Raw genomic sequence first — 18,699 nt, 5'->3', positions numbered from 1 at the left:
TAGAGCCAACGTTTCAAGTCTGGAAGCAGAGCTCTACTCTCTCTCCACAGATGCTGTCAGGCCTGCTGAGATTTTCCAGCATTTTCTGCTTTTGTTTCAGATTCCAGCATCCAGAGTATTTTGCCTTGATCTAAGAATTAGAATAAACCTGGTTACAATTCTTTGAGCTCTTTCAAATGCATCTCCTTTTGATGAAGGTTGTCCAAAATTGTATGTGATATTGCATTTGACCTGGCCAATAAGGCTTATGCAATAACAATCTGCTTTTATGTATAATGGATTATCCAGTACATGATTCAGTCTGTTGCATTGTACAGACACTACCTTTGAGCCACACAGGCTCTGCTGTCTTGCATCTTAAGTGCTGTGCCCAGGCGCGATTCCCGAAACATTGAAGTTCTGGGGAAAGGCCACCAGACTATTTGTCCAACCGAGTGGACAAGACCATCAAGCTTGGGCTATTCAAGCTTGGGAAGAAGCACCTATACGAGATGGTAAACATGATGGAAGAGGCAAACCAGGGATATAGGGGTCACGGGGTTACCCTGTGGTCAAAGGCTGCTGTCAAAGCCCATCTTTGCTGGGTGTTGGGCGCGGTGAATGGAGGGTAGTGGGTGGAGCACTCTTTACCAGCGAGCGCTGCAATTGGATGAGTGAGCACTGCGGAACTCTCCGGAGCTGGAATGGCCGAATCAATTCTCGACCTCGGTTCCGGTCCTGTGATTGGCAAACCCTTTTTCATTATTTATCTGCCTGAACGTATTTAATGGTGTGCGGATTCCTTGCATTTTTTGTCTAATGCTGATGGGCTGGCCATGCAGTCAGCTGACCAACTTGAGGGTGGCGGGAATGGTTTGATTTAAAATTCCCAAAGCAACAGTACAGGATTCGGATTCGAGAATCCCTGACGTCGAGTCTTCCCTGGTCAAATACACAGTTGCGGTTTAAGCCCATTTGGACAGTGGGGGCTTCATGCCCTTGTTCTCAGGATGTGGATGTTGCTGGCAAGGCCGGATTTAATTCCTCATTCACATTCACCCTTGAGGAGGAAGCAGTGGGACACTTTCTTTAAGTGGTTTGATGCTGCTGAGTGATTGCTAAACCACTTCAGAGGGCAGTTTCGCATCAACTACGCTGATGCGGGTCTGGGACCATGTACCACAGATCCGGGAACGACAGTAGGTTTCCTCCCCATGATGTAAACCTATTTATTTTAATCAGAATTCGCAGTTCAAACTCTCACACCAGGTAAACTAACTTTGTGTTCTCTTGATTACCCATTCAGTGACGGAACCCCCACACACCAGAACCACCTCTTTCCAACTGGGATTGCTAACATACTGCTCCGGTAGAAATAGTTGTATCTATGTGCTGTCTCCCAGTCGGAAGCAGTTTGATAACTGCCTCGATCTCATCTTCCTTCGCATCCAACAACCCATCAGAGAGCTTCTCTCCCCAGCAGTCAGGGCAATATCCCTGATTTCTTGGACAATTCCTAACCTTGCACACTATAACTCTTCCCCATATCCCTCCCCATCGCCCCCTTCCCTCCCCCTTTTGCCCCCTTCCCTCCCTTGGTATCTTCTCTATCTTGCTCTTGAGTAAAGTTGACTAAAGTCTTGACTATTCCTTTTCTTCGCTCTGAGCCTGACATTCAGCCCAAAGAGTGAAACTAGAACCAGCAGGTTAAATCAAGCCTAGCCTCCTGAGGGAGTGCACCGAAGGTTCACAGACTGATTCCTGGGATGGCAGGATTGACGTTTGAGGAGGGGTCAGGTCCACTGGGTATGTATTCCCTGGAAGAACGAGAGGAGATCTCGCTGAAACGTATGAAGTTCTGACAGGGCTGGACAGACTGGTTGTAGGAATGTTGTTTCCTATGGCTGGCGGGCTCTGGAACAAGAGGTCACAGTCTCAGGTTACAGGGTAGACCATTTAGGATTGAGACAAGGAGAAACATCTTCACTTAGAGGGTGGTGAACCTGTGAAGTTCTCGACCACAAGGTTGTGGAAGCCAAGTCACTGAATATATTGAGGAAGGGAATAGATTTCTGGACTCTAAGGCATCAGGGGGTAAGGGGAGAGAATGGGAGTATGGTATTGAGTTAGAGGATCAGCCATGATTAGGTTGAATGGGGGAGCAGTCTCAGGGCCGAATGGCCTACTCCTATTTTCTATGTTCCTTTCTGTTCATTAGGCTCTGGATTACGTGAGGAATTATTCAAGTACAGGAATTGATGAAATTTAGCAATATTGCATGTGATGTATACACATTAAACAACATTGACTCCAATAATACACAAATGTTTTGAGTGTTGGGCGAGTGGGTGGTTGTGAGGGGCAGAGAGGTTTGGGGAAGGCTTGTGTGGGGAGCTACTGAGGATGGGGAAGAGTTGGCTGGAGGGTTTCTGGGGGTGTGGACCCTCTGTGAAGAGGGCAGAGTGAGGGGTCCTGGGGAGAGAATGGAGCCTCTTGAATACTGGGAATCTGGCAATAGGGACAGGACGTGGTGGGGTAGCTGGGCAGAGCGAGAGGGTGGGGGTTGGACCAGAAGGTGCTGGATTGTGGGGTAACTGCAGTGTGGGTTACAGTATTCCTGCTGGGGGAAATAGTGCAGGAGCTGTTGGGAGGAGCTGACCTAGGGTTTGCTGGGCGGACATTACCCTCTTTGAGGAGATTTGTTCAAGGTTCCTTTTCTCTCAAACTTTCCATTAACACCATTTCCCTTGGCAAAAATCAGTGACTGGGCAGCGACTGCGTCTGGGATCAGTAACTGGGTAGTGTCTGCGTCTGGCTGTGTGGCTTTCCTTCCCTCAGTTCTTTACCCATCTTTTCCGACTGCTTGATGTACAGTGTGTGTTTACACTGGGAATGATTACACTGCCGCCTCCCTGGGGGAGAGTCTGGAGCCTGTGCCTGGTGTGTATTTCCACAGAGTGCCAGCTCACTGCAGAGTGAGGGGAGGGTGTTTGGACACCGCGGCAAGGCTTGTTCTTCCCTCAGTTCATTTCATCTCTCCCCACCACTCCCCCCCCCCTCCCCCCCCCCCCCCCCCCCCCAGCCCCCGCACCTCCCCTCCCCCATTAAGATTTTATTATGGGGGGACTGGCAAGGTGGGTGGAAAACAATCCCCACCCCCACCTTCCCATTTAGACCCAAAACCACCCCTTGTTGCAGCCAGCATTTGGGGGCAAAACCTGGGACTATTCGTGTATGTGTCTGTGTCTCTCTCTCTGGGCTGGGGGGGGGGGGCGCGGGGTGTGTGTGTGTCTCGATGGGTAGGGGGAGGGCTGTGTCTCGGGCGGGGTGGGTCTGTGTGGGTGTCTAGGGCGGAGGGGGTGTGTGCGTGTCTTGGGGCGGGGAGGGGTGTGTGCGTGTCTTGGGGCGGGGGGGGCTGTGTGTCTCGGGCGGGGGGGTGGGTGTGTCTCGGGCGGGGGGGTGGGTGTGTCTCGGGCGGGGGGGTGGGTGTGTCTCGGGCGGGGGGGTGGGTGTGTCTCTCGGGCGGGGGGGGCGGCGTGTGTCTCTGTCTCTGGGGGAGGAACGGGGGGGATATGTGTGTCTCTGTGTCTGGGGGGGACGGGGGGGGTGTGTGTGTGTCTCTGTCTCTGGGGGGGATGGGTGGTGTGTGTGTGGGTGTGTGTCTCTGGGGTGGGGGGTGTGTGTGTGTGTCTCTGGGGTGGGGGGTGTGTGAATGGGTGTGTCTCTCTGGGGTGGGTGTGTGGGTGTGTGTCTCTGGGGTGGGGGGGTGTGTGTGTGGGTGTGTGTCTCTGGGGTGGGGGTGTGTGTGTGGGTGTGTGTGTCTCTGGGGTGGGGGGGTATGTGTGTGGGTGTGTGTTTCTGGGGTGGGGGTGTGTGTGAATGGGTGTGTCTCTCTGGGGTGGGTGTGTGTGTGTGGGTGTGTGTCTCTGGGGTGGGGGGGTGTGTGTGTGGGTGTGTGTCTCTGGGGTGGGGGTGTGTGTGTGGGTGTGTGTGTCTCTGGGGTGGGGGGGTATGTGTGTGGGTGTGTGTTTCTGGGGTGGGGGTGTGTGTGAATGGGTGTGTCTCTCTGGGGTGGGTGTGTGTGTGTGGGTGTGTGTCTCTGGGGTGGGGGGGTATGTGTGTGGGTGTGTGTCTCTGGGGTGGGTGTGTGTGTGGGTGTGTGTCTCTGGGGTGGGGGGGTGTGGGTGTGTGTCTCTGGGGTGGGGGGGTGTGGGTGTGTGTCTCTGGGGTGGGTGGGTGTGTGTCTCTGGGGTGGGGGTGTGTGTCTCTGGGGTGGGGGTGTGTGGGTGTGTGTTTCTGGGATGGGGGTGTGTGTGTGGGTGTTTGTCTCTGGGGTGGGGTGTGTGTGGGGGTGTGTGTGTGGGTGTTTGTCTCTGGGGTGGGGGTGTGTGTGTGGGTGTGAGTCTCTGGGGTGGGGGTGTGGGTGTGTGTCTCTGGGGTGGGGGGGTGTGTGTGGGTCTGAGTCTCTGGGGTGGGGGTGTGTGTGTGGGTGTTTGTCTCTGGGGTGGGGGTGTGTGTGTGGGTGTGTGTCTCTGGGGTGGGGGGGGTGTGTGTGGGTGTGAGTCTCTGGGGTAGGGGGTGTGTGTGAGGGTGTGTGTCTCTGGGGTGGGTGTGTGGGTGTGTGTCTCTGGGGTGGGGCTGTGTGTGTGGGTGTGTGTCTCTGGGGTGGGGGGGTGTGTGTCTCTGGGGTGGGGGGTGTGTGTCTCTGGGTTGGGGGGTGTGTGTGTGGGTGTGTGTCTCTGGGGTGGGGGGGTGTGTGTGTGGGTGTGTGTCTCTGGGGTGGGTGTGTGTGTGTGTGGGTGTGTGTCTCTGGGGTGGGGGGTATGTGTGTGGGTGTGTGTCTCTGGGGTGGGGGGTGTGTGTGTGGGTGTGTGTCTCTGGGGTGGGGGTGTGGGTGTGTATCTCTGGGGTGGGGGGGTGTGTGTGTGGGTGTGTGTCTCTGGGGTGAGGGGTGTGTGTGTGGGTGTGTGTCTCTGGGGTGGGGGGTGTGTGTGTGGGTGTGTGTCTCTGGGGTGGGGGGTGTGTGTGTGGGTGTGTGTCTCTGGGGTGGGGGGTGTGTGTGTGGGTGTGTGTTCGGGCCTCTCGTGCACATTTTCTTGGGCTGGGTGCCAGGATTCCATTGTCACACTAACCCGGACGTCTCCATGGCAACTTGTACAATGTCCCCCAGCTCCAGCTATTGCCTTGACCTGTGGGTGAGTGGAGCGGGGACAGAGCGGAGGAGAGTTTTGGGGGGGTTATTTTGGTTGTGGGGTTGTTTTTGGGTGGGGTGTTTGGGTGAGGGGGAGGGGCGTCGAGAGGTGCGGGATCTCTATACAATCCCACTTGTCCTGATGTCAGGAGTGTTTGGGTTGGTGGGGGGGGGTTGTTTTTGGTTGGGGGGGAGGCTGTTTTGTAGGTGGTAGGGTTTTGGGGGCGTTGTTTGGGTAGGAGGTGGTGTCGGCAGTGCGGGCTCTCTATACAATCCCACTCATCCTGATGTCGGGAGTGTTTGGTTTGGGGGGGGCGGCGGCTGTCGGCAGTGCGGGCTCTCTATACAATCCCACTCATCCTGATGTCGGGAGTGGTTTGTGAAGCTTTGCCCTTTGGCCTCCCACTCCCGGTCGCCGCCTCCTGTTTGGTTGTTGCCAAGGGAAACGGCAGCAGGAATGTTTCCTGCTTTCTCTCACTGCCGCCTCGGAATATGTTGCCGGCGACTTGCTAACAACCTTAGGCCTCAGTGGATCAGGACAAAGAGTCACCGGGCCATTGACACCACAGGCCATTCGGCCCCTTGAATCTAGTCCACTATTCAGTTAGGTAATGCTTTATGGCTCTATCGACCTGACTTGATTTGCTTTGCCGGACAATCGCTCTCTGCTTTGAACCCCCTCCAGCCGCAGCAGCTTTCTGGGGGAAAGGCCTTTGCTTCATTCTCCACACTTTGCTGGGTAAGTAGTCACAGAGAGAGGGCTGCGATGGTCGGTGAACCTTAACCCCCTTCCCCCCCCCCCCCCCCCCCCCCCCAGCCCGGATCAAATCCAGGGGCTGTGAGAAAGAAAAGACTTGCGGCACGGTAGCACAGTGGTTAGCACTGCTGCTTCACAGCTCCAGGGACCCGGGTTCGATTCCCGGCTTGGGTCACTGCCTGTGTGGAGTTTGCACATTCTCCTCGTGTCTGCGTGGGTTTCCTCCGGGTGCTCTGGTTTCCTCCCATCAGTCCAAAGATGTGCGGGTTAGGTTGATTGGCCACGCTAAAAAAATTGCCCTTAGTGTCCTGGGATGCGTAGGTTAGAGGGATTAGTGGGTAAATATCTAGGGATATGGGGATAGGGCCTGGGTGGGATTGTGGTCGGTGCAGACTCGATGGGCCGAATGGCCTCTTTCTGTGCTGTAGGGTTTCTAAGATTTAGATAGTGCCTTTCACAACCTCAAGACGCCCATGCACTCGACAGCCAATAAAGTGTTTTGGAAGTGTTATGGCTTTTTAGTGACATAGAGCAGCAGTCTGTCTGCACAGCAAGATCCCACAGGCAGCACTGTGATGACGATCAGATTGACTAGGGCTGAATGTTGGCCAGGTCCCCTGTTGTTTTATATCCACTGGTGAGGGGATTTCCTGGGAAAGACGGCATGTTTGTCAGTGCAGCACTCCCTCAGTATGGCACTGGGAACCAGTGCTGGGATTATGGGATCCTCTGGGGGATTTATTGTCTGAAGCTCCAGAACCATTGGGCAGTGAGGTTGGTTTTTACTGAGCGTTGCTCAGCTCCCCCGTGTTGCTGTCGCCACCACAAAGGATGTGTTCAAGCTGCTGAATATTTGATGCCATAACAACGCGATGCTGAAAGGAGCCCGTTCCTCACCATCACCATAACTGCACTGGGCCTGTCGCCACACTGAGCCCATCACCGTCACTGCCCTGGGCCTGAGGAGTTCCCGCTCTTCTTCATTCTGCAGTGACCCCCTGGCACTGAGCTCAGCTGGAGGACAGGATTGGGGTCATTTGTGATGCTGCACATGGTGGACTAGCCCCGCTCTGGGCTAAGATGCATGAAGTACCCGAAGGTTGGCCATGTCCAGGAAAATGTACCCTCGGGAGGATGAGGCGAGGATACTGGGAGGGGAACAATTTCAGTGCGGCACTGCCTTCTCCTTCAGTGAGAGGCCCCCACTCTCACAGAGTTATCACTGCAGCTCCCGTTGCCACCTTCCCCGTGGGGCTGAGCAGAAACTTTGTCAGAAAACTCTCTGTCACACAAGAAAGGGGAAGGAAGCGCCCTTCGATGCTGCTGCTGCCCTGGAAGTGTGTGTTTATGTTTCGTGTCACAAATCAAGCTGTCTGTGAACAGTTTCTGTAAAAGTCTGGACCTGACTAAAAATAGACATTTGGGTCGAGCGAGGTTTGTGTGAGGCTGGGAGGGTTAAACAGTTAGATTTCCCGTGACATCACTCTCAATAAATCAGTGTGTCTGCTGTGAATGATGCAAGCTGAGTATTATGTAACCAAGTTAATGCCAAATAGGGGCACATTTACATCCAGGAACCCCTGTGCTCAGAGCTCACAGAACTGTACGCAACACAAGGAGGCCATTCAGCCCCTCTGCCTTTTTGAAATTGTTGTCATGTAGTTCAAGTGGCGTCAAATAGTGCACAGCAAGATCCCACAAACTGCAAGGTCTGATGTAGGTTGGAGGATAAGTATTGCCCAGGGAACTGGGCAGAACGTTCCTGCCCTTCTTCGACTGTAGGCCTCAGAAATCCTTCATGTCCACCTGGAAGAGCAGATGGGGCCTCGGTAAAATGTCTCATCTGAATGACGGCACCTCCAATAGTGCAGCACTCCCTCGGTGCTGCATCGGATCCCCGAGTAGGCATGACCCCACAATCTTCCAGCTCTGACTGGCAGCTACAAACTGAGTTCACCCAGCGCGAGGCCAGTGTTTATCCTGGCCCAGCCCTTCCCTGCCACAAAGTGCAACTCGGCAGTGACTGTCTGAAGGAATGGATTCCGCTCTGTGGGAAAATGTTTTCATTGTGGCTTCAGCTGTCTGGGCCCCAAGCTCTGGAACTGAAAATCCCAAAACCTCTCCTCTGCCTGAAAGGTGCTCCTTAGGCAGCTTTTACACAACTCTCTTGACGTTTCACCATGAACCGCAGAGTGTTTAATAATTATTCTGTGAAACACCTTCTGAAATCAAAACCGCTGTGCCCGTGTGCCCCGCCACTGTGCCCATGTGCCCCCCCACTGCCCGTGTGCCCCTCCCGCTGTGCCCATGTGCCCCCCCGCTGTGCCCGGATTGTGATCAGTTGGAATCTAATCAGAGTTCTGGGGGAACGTTGCCTTTCTAAAGCGGGGACTTGCGATCTGAAGCTGTGTGTGTTTCCCAAATGCAGATAGTGTGGAGCACAGGCTGTTGTAGATTCTGCTGAATGGCTCTTGGGCAAGAGTTTGGTTGGGACTGTGGCTTTGTGAGTCTGATATTGGTGTCTGTTTCATGGGTCTGTTTAGCAATGATGTCTGGCCTTACCAGAACCTGTTCTTTCTCCTGTCGTGTTGCAGTGTGCCGTGGGTTTGCTGTGCTGGAGGATGGGGCATTGGCGCACAACCTTCAGGAACAAGAGAGTGAGTAGAGACAGCTCCAGGACTGAAACACCAGTGGTTCCAAGTGGCTGGGTTCAACACGCGCACACACAGCCGCATGCATATACACAAATTGTTTTCATCCAAGTGTTCCTTGGCAGCTCCTTTAGGAGGGTGAGGGGTCACAGCAAGGTCAAGCCGTAACACTGACACAGTTGGTGAGGAATTCCATCCTCATGTTGGGTTTGCGCCTAGTCCAGCTGGTGCTTGAAGGGTGAGGGTGCTGCACGGTGCCCTTGGGCAGGAGTTCCTGGTCCTCAATGCACTCTTGTATAGACTAGAACACTAAACAGAGCTACAAGTGTTTCAGGAGGGGGAAAGGGCAGAAATTGAGGTGAGTGTTGGGCAGGAGGGTATTTTAGTTGGGGGGGACACAGCAGGAGGTCGGGGGCTGAGGGCGGGGAGGGGAGAGTTCCAGAATGTAGCTGAAAGCTCATTCACTGGAGGGGGGAGGTGAAGAACAGGGCTGATGGATGGATTAGCTGCAGGGTTGAGCAGGGTCGAGAGCTGGGAGGTGGGAATGGGAAAGCTGTAGATGAATGGAGATGTGGCGGCCATGGAGGAGTTAATTGAAGAAGCATGTTTAGCATGGGGGGAGGGGGGAGATATCTGACTGAGGGCACATGGTGAAATCTGTAATAGCTCCCACAGTATAATGCTCTGTGTCACCTTGGAGCCGGTCCCCCAATGAGAGTCGGGATCTGTGAGCAGAGAGATATGGAGGTTCCTGGGTTTTGGTTCTTGGCTCTTGGGTAAAGGTTATGCCAAGCTGCTATTCAGAAAATGCTGGTGTGAGCTCCGTGTTGCTATTAACCAGCGTCCTTGGTGTTGTTGCTATTAACCAGTGTCCTTGGTGTTGTTGCTATTAACCAGTGTCCTTGGTGTTGTTGCTATTAACCAGTGTCCTTGGTGTTGTCCCTATTAACCAGTGTCCTTGGTGTTGTTGCTATTAACCAGTGTCCTTGGTGTTGTTGCTATTAACCAGTGTCCTTGGTGTTGTCCCTATTAACCAGTGTCCTTGGTGTTGTTGCTATTAACCAGTGTCCTTGGTGCTGTTGCTATTAACCAGTGTTCTTGGTGCTGTTGCTATTAACCAGTGTCCTTGCTGATCCCCAGTTGAACAGCACTATGCCTCGAACGTTGAGAAGAACAAGTTGGTGCGTCGGGATGTGAGTGTTGCTAAGAAGCTGCAGGATGAGGAGGAGTTGGAAGCCAAACACTACAGCCGGGAGCACCAACAGCAGATGTACGTATATCCCCAGGGGGGGTGGGGGGATGTACGTATATTCCTTGGGCAGGGAGTGGGGGGGAGCGTGGACGGGGGCGGGGCTGAGAGTTGGAGCTGGACAATGGGACAAAGTGAAAGGATAAGGAGCAAAGTGGAGCTGTGAGGAGGAGGTGGGCAGGGGTAAGGATAATGGTGGGTGGGCAGATCTTGGAGGGGTTGGGGAGGGGGGAATGAGGAAGGAGGCCTGGGGGAGGGAGCATTGAGGGGGTAGATCTGGGAGGGAGGGGGTTGGGAATGAGGTAACAAGCATGGGAAGGAGACTGAGGAGTCAGGTCTCGGGGTGGGAGGGGGAGAATGTGGAGGGGGAGGAGTGAGGGGATAAGCCTAGGAGGGAGGCAGACCGAGGGCAGGGGAACGAGGGACTTTCTGCTAGCTGTAAAATTGAAATGTGTGTCAAAAAAGCAAATAAAATTCAGGTGACAATTTGCTTAAAATAAAAATATATAAAATGATTTAACGATGTGGGTATTCAGAACAAAACGTTCTCCCTTTGATGAAGTGACTCACTGGGCTGAGGTCCTAGACAGGAGGCAGACGCTGCTCCCGCAGTTCCTGGGCACTATGGCTAACCTCGGAACAATAAAGGATTGTGTGCAGCACCTACAGGAGCAGAAATCCTGCCCCTCCCCACAGTCTGCTCAATATCTCCAGCTAGCCACAGGCTGCCACCTCATTGCACCATACCTGGTTGGGAGTGCTGCCCACTGGCAGTGTCCAGCTTGGTGGGGGGGGGGGAGGGGGGGGCTGGAGGCACTGGGGGGGTGGGGGGGGAGGTTGTGCTGCTCTGGTGAAACTCCCCATTGCTGCTTCCAGTGACCCCCAAACACTCTCCTGCATTTGTCCGGCCGGTCAGCTCTGGAACTGGTGAATGGTGCAAAGAAACTCCCAGGCTCCCTTCGCGCAGACCTGACTCAGAGCTGCTCTTTGTCCTAAGCCCCCTGGAGTCTGTCATTAGAACAAGGAGTATGTGCCCAGCCCTGGGAACAGTCTGGCTCAATCACACAGCAGTTTGAATTGAAGAGTTTACACGTGTCAGATACATGATCAGTGAAACTAGGTGTGGATCTGTTCCTGCTGCCCTGAAGCACCTTCAGTATATTCAAAGCTCTCACTCGGTGCAGGTTAGAAACATGTTCCCGGCAACCAGTTTTCACCTGACCTAAATGCAGCGTTCAGTGTGAGCTTGTGTTGGCACGATCGGTGTTGCTGCTGCTGTTTCCACTTATTCCTCCTAAACTCCAAATCTTCTGTCCTTCTGTCCGCAGTCCCCTCAACCCCCCCCACCGCAAGTGCGTACGTACACACACATACCCCACACACATGTATGCACGCATATACTGCACACCCACATGCACGCACATATACACACGCATACTGTGCACACACGTGAATGCACACACTGCACACCCACAGGCGAATGCACACATATACTGCACACGTACACACACTGTGCACAACATGAATGCACACATGCGCACACACAACCTACAGCAGTGAGTAACACTGTCACCCCTTAAGTCAGAATGTCATCGTTTCAGGCCCCACCCCAGAGGCTTGAGTGGACATTCCCGATGCGGTACTGAGGGGGGTGCTGCATTGTTGGGGGTGCTGTCTTTTGGGTGAAGTGTTAAAACAGGGCTCCATCTGCTCCCTTGGCTGGAAGTTTAAGATCCCATGACCTGATCACATTGTTGTTGGGGAGATATTGCTCTGTGTGAAGTGACTGCCTCGTCCCCTCCATTGCAACAATAATCAGACATCTCACATGTTCTATTGGCTGTAAAACACTTTGGGCTGTCCTGGGGCGTGTGAAAGGTGCTATCTGAATGTAAGTCTTCCTTGCATTAACTGCACTGTTTCCATGTCTAGCGAGGAGCTTGATTGTCAATACGCCAGAGTTATCCAAGAGGAGATTGAGAAGCGTGTAGCAGAACACCAGCAACGAGAGGAGAGGGATAAGGTGAGCTTTCTCTTCAGACTGTGGGGTGTCAGCAGAAAGCACGGCGAGGCAGCACTTCCCACAGTCTCACTGCTCCTGGAACTCCGTACGTGGTGCTGTAGGTTTTTGGTGACAGTTCACTGCCTGTTGCTTTCCTCCTCTTGGTGTGAATTTAATGTTCTCCTCATTCTGAAGCTGCTGACTTTTGGGATAAGGGGGTTCCAGACGTGTCAAAATCCCTGCCCTGTAGTAGTCGGGCTTTGTGTTTGAGCCAAGCTGGGCTTTGCCAGCTATTCGACCAGTATCATTAACCGTGCTGAGCCAACAGTCCAGTGGCTGGGTGGAGGAGTCAAAACCTCACCTTGTCTCTGTGTCTTAACTATTGGCAAACTCTCAGGAATGGAAACTGTTTCCACCACCACCCCCTCTTCCCCGCCCACCCTCCCCCCGAGCCTTCCCTCTCTCCGAGTTGGTGAAGACAGGAATCTCTCTCCAGGTAAATCCGTATAAACTGTCCAGGTCTGAATTGGAGAGATTGGAGCGGGACATGTGAATTGAAAGCTCATTTGGAGCTGTTGGTATGTTTAGTTATAATGTGAGCTGTTAGCCACAGACAGAAGCTTCCTGTGCCCTGAGACACCGTTCGGACGGAAGCTTAGATCAGTGATTTGTTTTATCTGAATTATAGATGACGCTCTGGCTTGTTTTGCAGCTGGGTTTGGAATGGATCTGTTCCCCTGGAGAGCTCAGCAGTAACTAGACTTCTCCTGTGTCTGCTCAGATCCCGTTTCCAACACTCTGCCGGGCAGAGTGAGCTGAGAGAGGGGGTTTGGGTCGGTCTGACTGTCCCCTCAAGCTCCATGTAACCAATTGCCTCTCCAATGCAGAAGAATATCTCTACTTCTTTGTGGCCTATGGATCATTAGCTACTTCTTAGTCTCTGCTGCAGTCCCCAGTACCTACAGCGAGTGTGTTAGTGTGAGTGCAGTTAGCCTGCGGTATGTGTCCTTGGTGTTAATGGTGGCGGCTGTACTCCATCCCTGTGTGTACAGTGTCAGTGGGAGAATTGACTGTACTGTAACCCTGTGTGTACAGTGTCAGTGGGGGAATCAACTATTTTAACCGTGTGTACAGTGTCAGTGGGGGGAATCGACTGTACTGTAACCGTGTGTGTACAGTGTCAGGGGAATCGACTGTACTGTAACCCTGTGTACAGTATCAGTGGGGGAATTGACTACTGTAACCCTGTGTGTACAGTGTCAGTGGGGGAATCGACTGTACTGTAACCCTGTGTGTACAGTGTCAGTGGGGGAATCGACTGTACTGTAACCCTGTGTGTACAGTGTCAGTGGGGGAATCGACTGTACTGTAACCCTGTGTGTACAGTGTCAGTGGGGGAATCGACTGTACTGTAACCCTGTGTGTACAGTGTCAGTGGGGTCAGGGGTTGAAGTGTGAGCTGTTCCCTCGGTCACAGGTTGGAAGTTGGATGACAGAGTTTCGAGTGGAGTAAAGACGAAGGGTCGGATAAGGTGTAATCGTTAATGTTCAGGCTAAAAATTAATCACACTTCATATAATATGGAAATAAGGACAGATTCTAAAATGAGGCTGAATTACATCTAAACTCACTGATTACCCTGTACCGGCAGGGTACAGCTCGGGATGTTTTATAAAGATACTTGTTACACAAGAGGGTCCCAGAGGCAGTGACTGATTCACTGGCAGATTGTGTCAGAGTCGCTCAGTCTGCTTATGGAACCTTATTGTGTGAAGCTGTTTCTGTAACGTCCCACCCCCCGTGGGTGCCGTTTCCCTCTCACGCCCATGTTTGTTTTGACTGGCGATATTTTATACCTTGATCTGAAGAAGTGTTTTTTTTCTGTTAGCCCCAGAGCTGATTCACCAGATTAATTCCAGCCCCAACAGAAAGCTGCTTTTGATTTTTAATTTTAATGGCTGGTGAGTCTGCCCATTAAAGCTGTCCCTGGCTGGGTCTCGCGCGCTCTCAGACAGCTCACAGCCTGCCACTGCTCACTCTGCACTCAACCCGTTCCAACTGGTAATTGGGGAAACATGGAGAAAGTGTTTCCACTTGTGGGCGAGTCCACAACAACGACATGAATACAAGCTGGTTACTAACAAATTAAATAAGAATTCACAGAATCATTGAACCCCTACAGTGCAGAAGGAGGCCATTCGGCCCATTGAGTCTGCATCGACTCTTCAACAGAGCATCCCAGGCCCTATCCCCATAACCCCGTATATTTACTCCACTGATCCCCCTAATCTACACACCTTGGGACACAGAAGCACAGTGGATAACGCTGCTGCCTCAGTGCCAGGGATCCAAGTTTGGTCCCCAGCTTGGGTCACTGTCTGTGTTGACTTTGCACGTTCTCCCCGTGTCTGCATGAGTTTCCTCTGGGTGCTCCGGTTTCCTCCCTCTGTCCGAAAGACTTGCTGGTTAGGTGCATTGGCCATGCTAAATTCTCCCTCAGTGTACCCGAACAGGCACCGGAATGTGGTGGCTAGGGGATTTTCACAGGAACTTCATTGCAGTGTTAATGTAAGCCTACTTGTGACACTAATAGACTTTAAACACTAAGGGGCAATTTGGCATGGCCAGTCCACCTAAGCTGCACATCTTTGGAATGTGGTGGGAAACCGGAGGAAAGCCACGCAGACACGGGGAGAATGTGCAAACTCCGCACAAGCAGTCACCCGAGACCAGAATTGAACCCGGGTCCCTGGTGCTGTGAAGCTTGATTCCATTCCACAGTGGGTGGTGTGAATGTGGGACTGGCTGCTACATGGAGCAGCTGAAGCAGAGAGTCTTGATGTATTTAAAGAGGACTTGATGCCTGTGTGAGGGAGAGGAGAATTGAGGTCTACCAGGCCAAGATGGCTGGAGGTTTATGTGGCCTGAACATTGGCCTATGGATTACACAGGATAAACACAGTAAGAAGTTTAACAACACCAGGTTAAAGTCCAACAGGTTTATTTGGTAGCAAAAGCCACACATGGCTTTTGCTACCAAATAAACCTGTTGGACTTTAACCTGGTGTTGTTAAACTTCTTACTGTGTTTACCCCAGTCCAACGCCGGCATCTCCACATCATTACACAGGATATACAGTCATAGAGGTTTACAGCATGGAAACAGGCCTTTCGGCCCAACTTGTCCATGCCACCCTTTTTTTTTAAACCCTAAGCTAATCCCAATTACCCGCATTTGGTCCATATCCCTCTATACCCATCGTACCCATGTAACTATCTAAATGCTTTTTAAAAGACAAAATTGTACCTGCCTCTATTACTACCTCTGGCAGCTTGTTCCAGACACTCACCACCCTCTGTGTGAAAAAATTGCCCCTCTGGACACTTTTGTATCTCTCCCCTCTCACCTTAAACCTATGCCTCTAATTTTAGACTCCCCTTCCTTTGGGAAAGGATATTGACTATCTCGCTGATCTGTGCCCCTCATTATTTTATAGACCTCTATAAGATCACCCCTCAGCCTCCTACGCTCCAGAGAAAAAAAGTCCCAGTCTATCCAGCCTCTCCTTATAACTCAATCCATCAAGTCCCGGTGTACAGCACAGATAAAGGCCATTCAGCCCAAAGAATCCCTACTAGTGTCCGGGCTTCAGTCGAGCATCTCTGCTCATCCAAATCAACCATCATAACTCTCTCTGCCCTTCTCCCTCTGTCTAGTCAAATCTCCTTCAATGGATCTGTATACTATTCACTTCGACCACTCCCTGTGGGAGTGAGTTCCAAACTCTCACCACTCTGCAGGTTTTCTTTTTTATTTTTATTTGTTCTGGGTATGTGGGTGTCGCTAACTTGCCAGCATTTATTGCCCATCCTTAATTGCCCTTGTTCGGAGGGCATTGAAGTGTCAACCACATTGCTGTGGCTCTGGAGTCACATGTAGGCCAGACCAGGTAAGGACATGAGATTTCCTTCCCTAATGGGCATCAGTGAACCAGAGTATTTTCCAACAATCGACAATGGGTTCATGGTCACCAGTAGAGCTTTTAATCACGGATTTTTATTGAATTCAAATCCCACCATGTGGTGGATTTGAACTCGGGTCCCCAAAGCATTACCCTGGGTCCCTGGATTACTAGTCTAGTGACAATACCACTGTGCCACCACCAATGGTAGTGAATTGTTCTGAATTGCTATAGGATTTCTTGGTGATTTTCTTGTATTGATGGACGCCTATTTTATTCCCACAAGAGGAAACATTCTCTCTCTATCCATCCTATCAAAACCTTGGAGAATTTTACATTTCTCGATTAGATCACCCCTCAGTCTTTCTTTTCAAAAGAGAGAAGAGCCAGTTATCGATCCTGTCCTGAAACGTATACTCTCTCATTTCTGGTGTCACCTTGTAAATCTTCCCTCCGCAGTGTCTCTATCTGCTTTTCCTAAACTGGCGACTGGAACTGTGCTGTGTGTGGCCTGTTTCCTGCAATTTGACCACATTCTGTGTCTGATCCCAGCTATTTGTGTCAGTGCCAGATCTTTGTGCCATCTCCACCGAGCTGGTCACCTTCACATCTTGAGTAAGGAGGTTATGGGTTTGAAGCCCATTCTAGGACTTTGTGCTGACACCAAAAGTAGGCACCTCCAGCAGTGCAGCACCCCCTTGGTACGGCATTGATCTCGGTGCTTGTCCTGAAGTGGGGCTTGAAGCCACGACACTCTGAGGGGAGGTACTATCCTCTGAGGCAAATAGGTTGACAGTTCTCCTTTATGAATGCTTCTAACTCCAGAGTAGATTTCACTCTCCAGTGTCCTCTCCTCATGATGTATCCTTGGATGTGAATTCTGACTGTGCCACCTCGCTATTCATTCACAGGAGGCATCGTAACCCAGTATGGTTCTGACTGTGGCTAGTGTCCACACTGAGTAGTGGATAGAGAAATGTCTGACCTTTGGACAGCTAGGCTTGCTCAGGCTGAATTACATCTAAAGTCAGATTACCCTGTACCCACGTCACCTCGGGATGTTAAAATCCTAATGATTAATGGTTTATAAAGATACTTGTTACACAAGAAGGTCCCAGAGGCAGTGACTGATTCACTGGCAGATTGTGTCAGAGTTGCTCAGTCTGTTTATGTGTGAAGCTGTTTCTGTAACGTCCCATCCTCTGTGGGTGCCAGGCTAGGCTTGCAGAGGTCACAAGCTGATGCTGGGAGAATGGGGATGGATTGGTCAATGACTCAATGTTTCAGCAGAGAAACAGAGTATTTTTAGAATCTTAAGTCAGATTTTAGCCTTACAAATTCACTCAAATTGTCATTTTTTGAATTCCAAGCTGACTGGGATGAATGTTAACAGGAGTCCTCCCTGAGATTATAGCCACGACTCCACCTCAATAACGTTCATCGCTGTGTGGATGTTGGAGATCTAAAGAGAAAGGTTAGACTTAACAAATGGGTTTGACACTATTCTGAGAATTACACTCATTGTTTTCAGTTTTATTTTTTTTTAAACTATTTAAGGATGAAGTGATTGTCATTCAGTGGTGGCGGAGCGGGAGGGGCTGTGGGTGGGTGAGGGGGAGGGGCTGTGGGTGGGTGTGGTGGGTGTGGGGGGTGGCAGAGCGGGAGGGGCTGTGGGTGGGTGAGGGGGAGGGGCTGTGGGTGGGGGAGGGGCTGTGGGTGAGGGGGAGGGGCTGTGGGTGAGGGGGAGGGGCTGTGGGTGAGGGGGAGGGGCTGTGGGGGAGGGGCTGTGGGTGAGGGGGAGGGGCTGTGGGTGAGGGGGAGGGGCTGTGGGTGAGGGGGAGGGGCTGTGGGTGAGGGGGAGGGGCTGTGGGTGAGGGTGAGGGGCTGTGGGTGAGGGGCTGTGGGTGAGGGTGAGGGGCTGTGGGTGAGGGGGAGGGGCTGTGGGTGAGGGGGAGGGGCTGTGGGTGAGGGGGAGGGGCTGTGGGTGAGGGGGAGGGGCTGTGGGTGAGGGGAGGGGCTGTGGGTGAGGGGCTGGGGCTGTGGGTGAGGGGCTGGGGCTGTGGGTGGGGGGGAGGGGCTGTGGGTGGGGGGGAGGGGCTGTGGGTGGGTGAGGGGGAGGGGCTGTGGGTGGGTGAGGGGGAGGGGCTGTGGGTGGGTGAGGGGGAGGGGCTGTGGGTGGGTGAGGGGGAGGGGCTGTGGGTGGGTGAGGGGGAGGGGCTGTGGGTGGGTGAGGGGGAGGGGCTGTGGGTGGGTGAGGGGGAGGGGCTGTGGGTGGGTGAGGGGGAGGGGCTGTGGGTGGGTGAGGGGCTGTGGGTGGGTGAGGGGCTGTGGGTGGGTGAGGGGCTGTGGGTGGGGGTTCTGTGGGTGGGGGAGGGGCTGTGGGTGGGGGTTCTGTGGGGGGAGGGGCTGGGGGGCAGGTGTGGGGGGGGGCTGGGGGGCAGGTGTGGGGGGAGGGGCTGGGGAGGCTGGGGGGCAGGTGTGGGGGGAGGGGCTGTGGGGCGTGTGTGGGGGGAGGGGCTGTGGGGCGTGTGTGAGGAGAGGGGCTGTGGGTGGGTGGGGAGGGGCTGTGGGTGGGGAGGGGCTGTGGGTGGGGAGGGGCTGTGGGTGGGGAGGGGAGGGGCTGTGGGCTGGGGGGTGGGGGGGAGGGGCTGGGTGGGGGGGAGGGGCTGGGTGGGGGGGAGGGGCTGGGTGGGGGGAGGGGCTGGGTGGGGGGAGGGGCTGTGGGCTGGGGGGAGGGGGAGGGGCTGGGGGGTGGGAGGGGCTGGGGGTGGGAGGGGCTGGGGTGGCGGGGAGGGGGGTGGGGGGGAGGGGGTGGGGGGAGGGGCTGGGGTGGCGGGTGGGGGGGAGGGGCTGGGGTGGCGGGTGGGGGGGGAGGGGCTGGGGTGGCGGGTGGGGGGGAGGGGCTGGGG

At 53.4% G+C, this 18,699-nt stretch overlaps 1 protein-coding gene across 5 annotated transcripts in view; it reads left to right on the top strand.

Annotated features, from left to right (window-relative positions):
• Positions 1 to 18,699, top strand: part of LOC144509745 (uncharacterized) — a 42,492-nt gene that overhangs the window by 13,804 nt on the left and 9,989 nt on the right. For 3 of the 5 annotated variants that reach the window (XM_078238529.1, XM_078238524.1, XM_078238525.1), the window contains exons 3-5: positions 8,522 to 8,584; positions 9,719 to 9,848; positions 11,760 to 11,850. In XM_078238529.1, coding sequence (XP_078094655.1) covers positions 8,522 to 8,584; positions 9,719 to 9,848; positions 11,760 to 11,850 — 284 coding nt within the window. The remainder of the gene's footprint in view (positions 1 to 8,521; positions 8,585 to 9,718; positions 9,849 to 11,759; positions 11,851 to 18,699) is intronic. The other 2 variants (XM_078238526.1, XM_078238527.1) reach the window with 1 other exon arrangement.

This window comes from Mustelus asterias, chromosome 22 (genome assembly GCF_964213995.1).
Source record: "Mustelus asterias chromosome 22, sMusAst1.hap1.1, whole genome shotgun sequence".
NCBI classification, from domain to species: domain Eukaryota; kingdom Metazoa; phylum Chordata; class Chondrichthyes; order Carcharhiniformes; family Triakidae; genus Mustelus; species Mustelus asterias.
The sequence above is the reverse complement of the archived record's forward strand: the minus strand, read 5'-3'. Positions and strand labels throughout refer to the sequence as shown.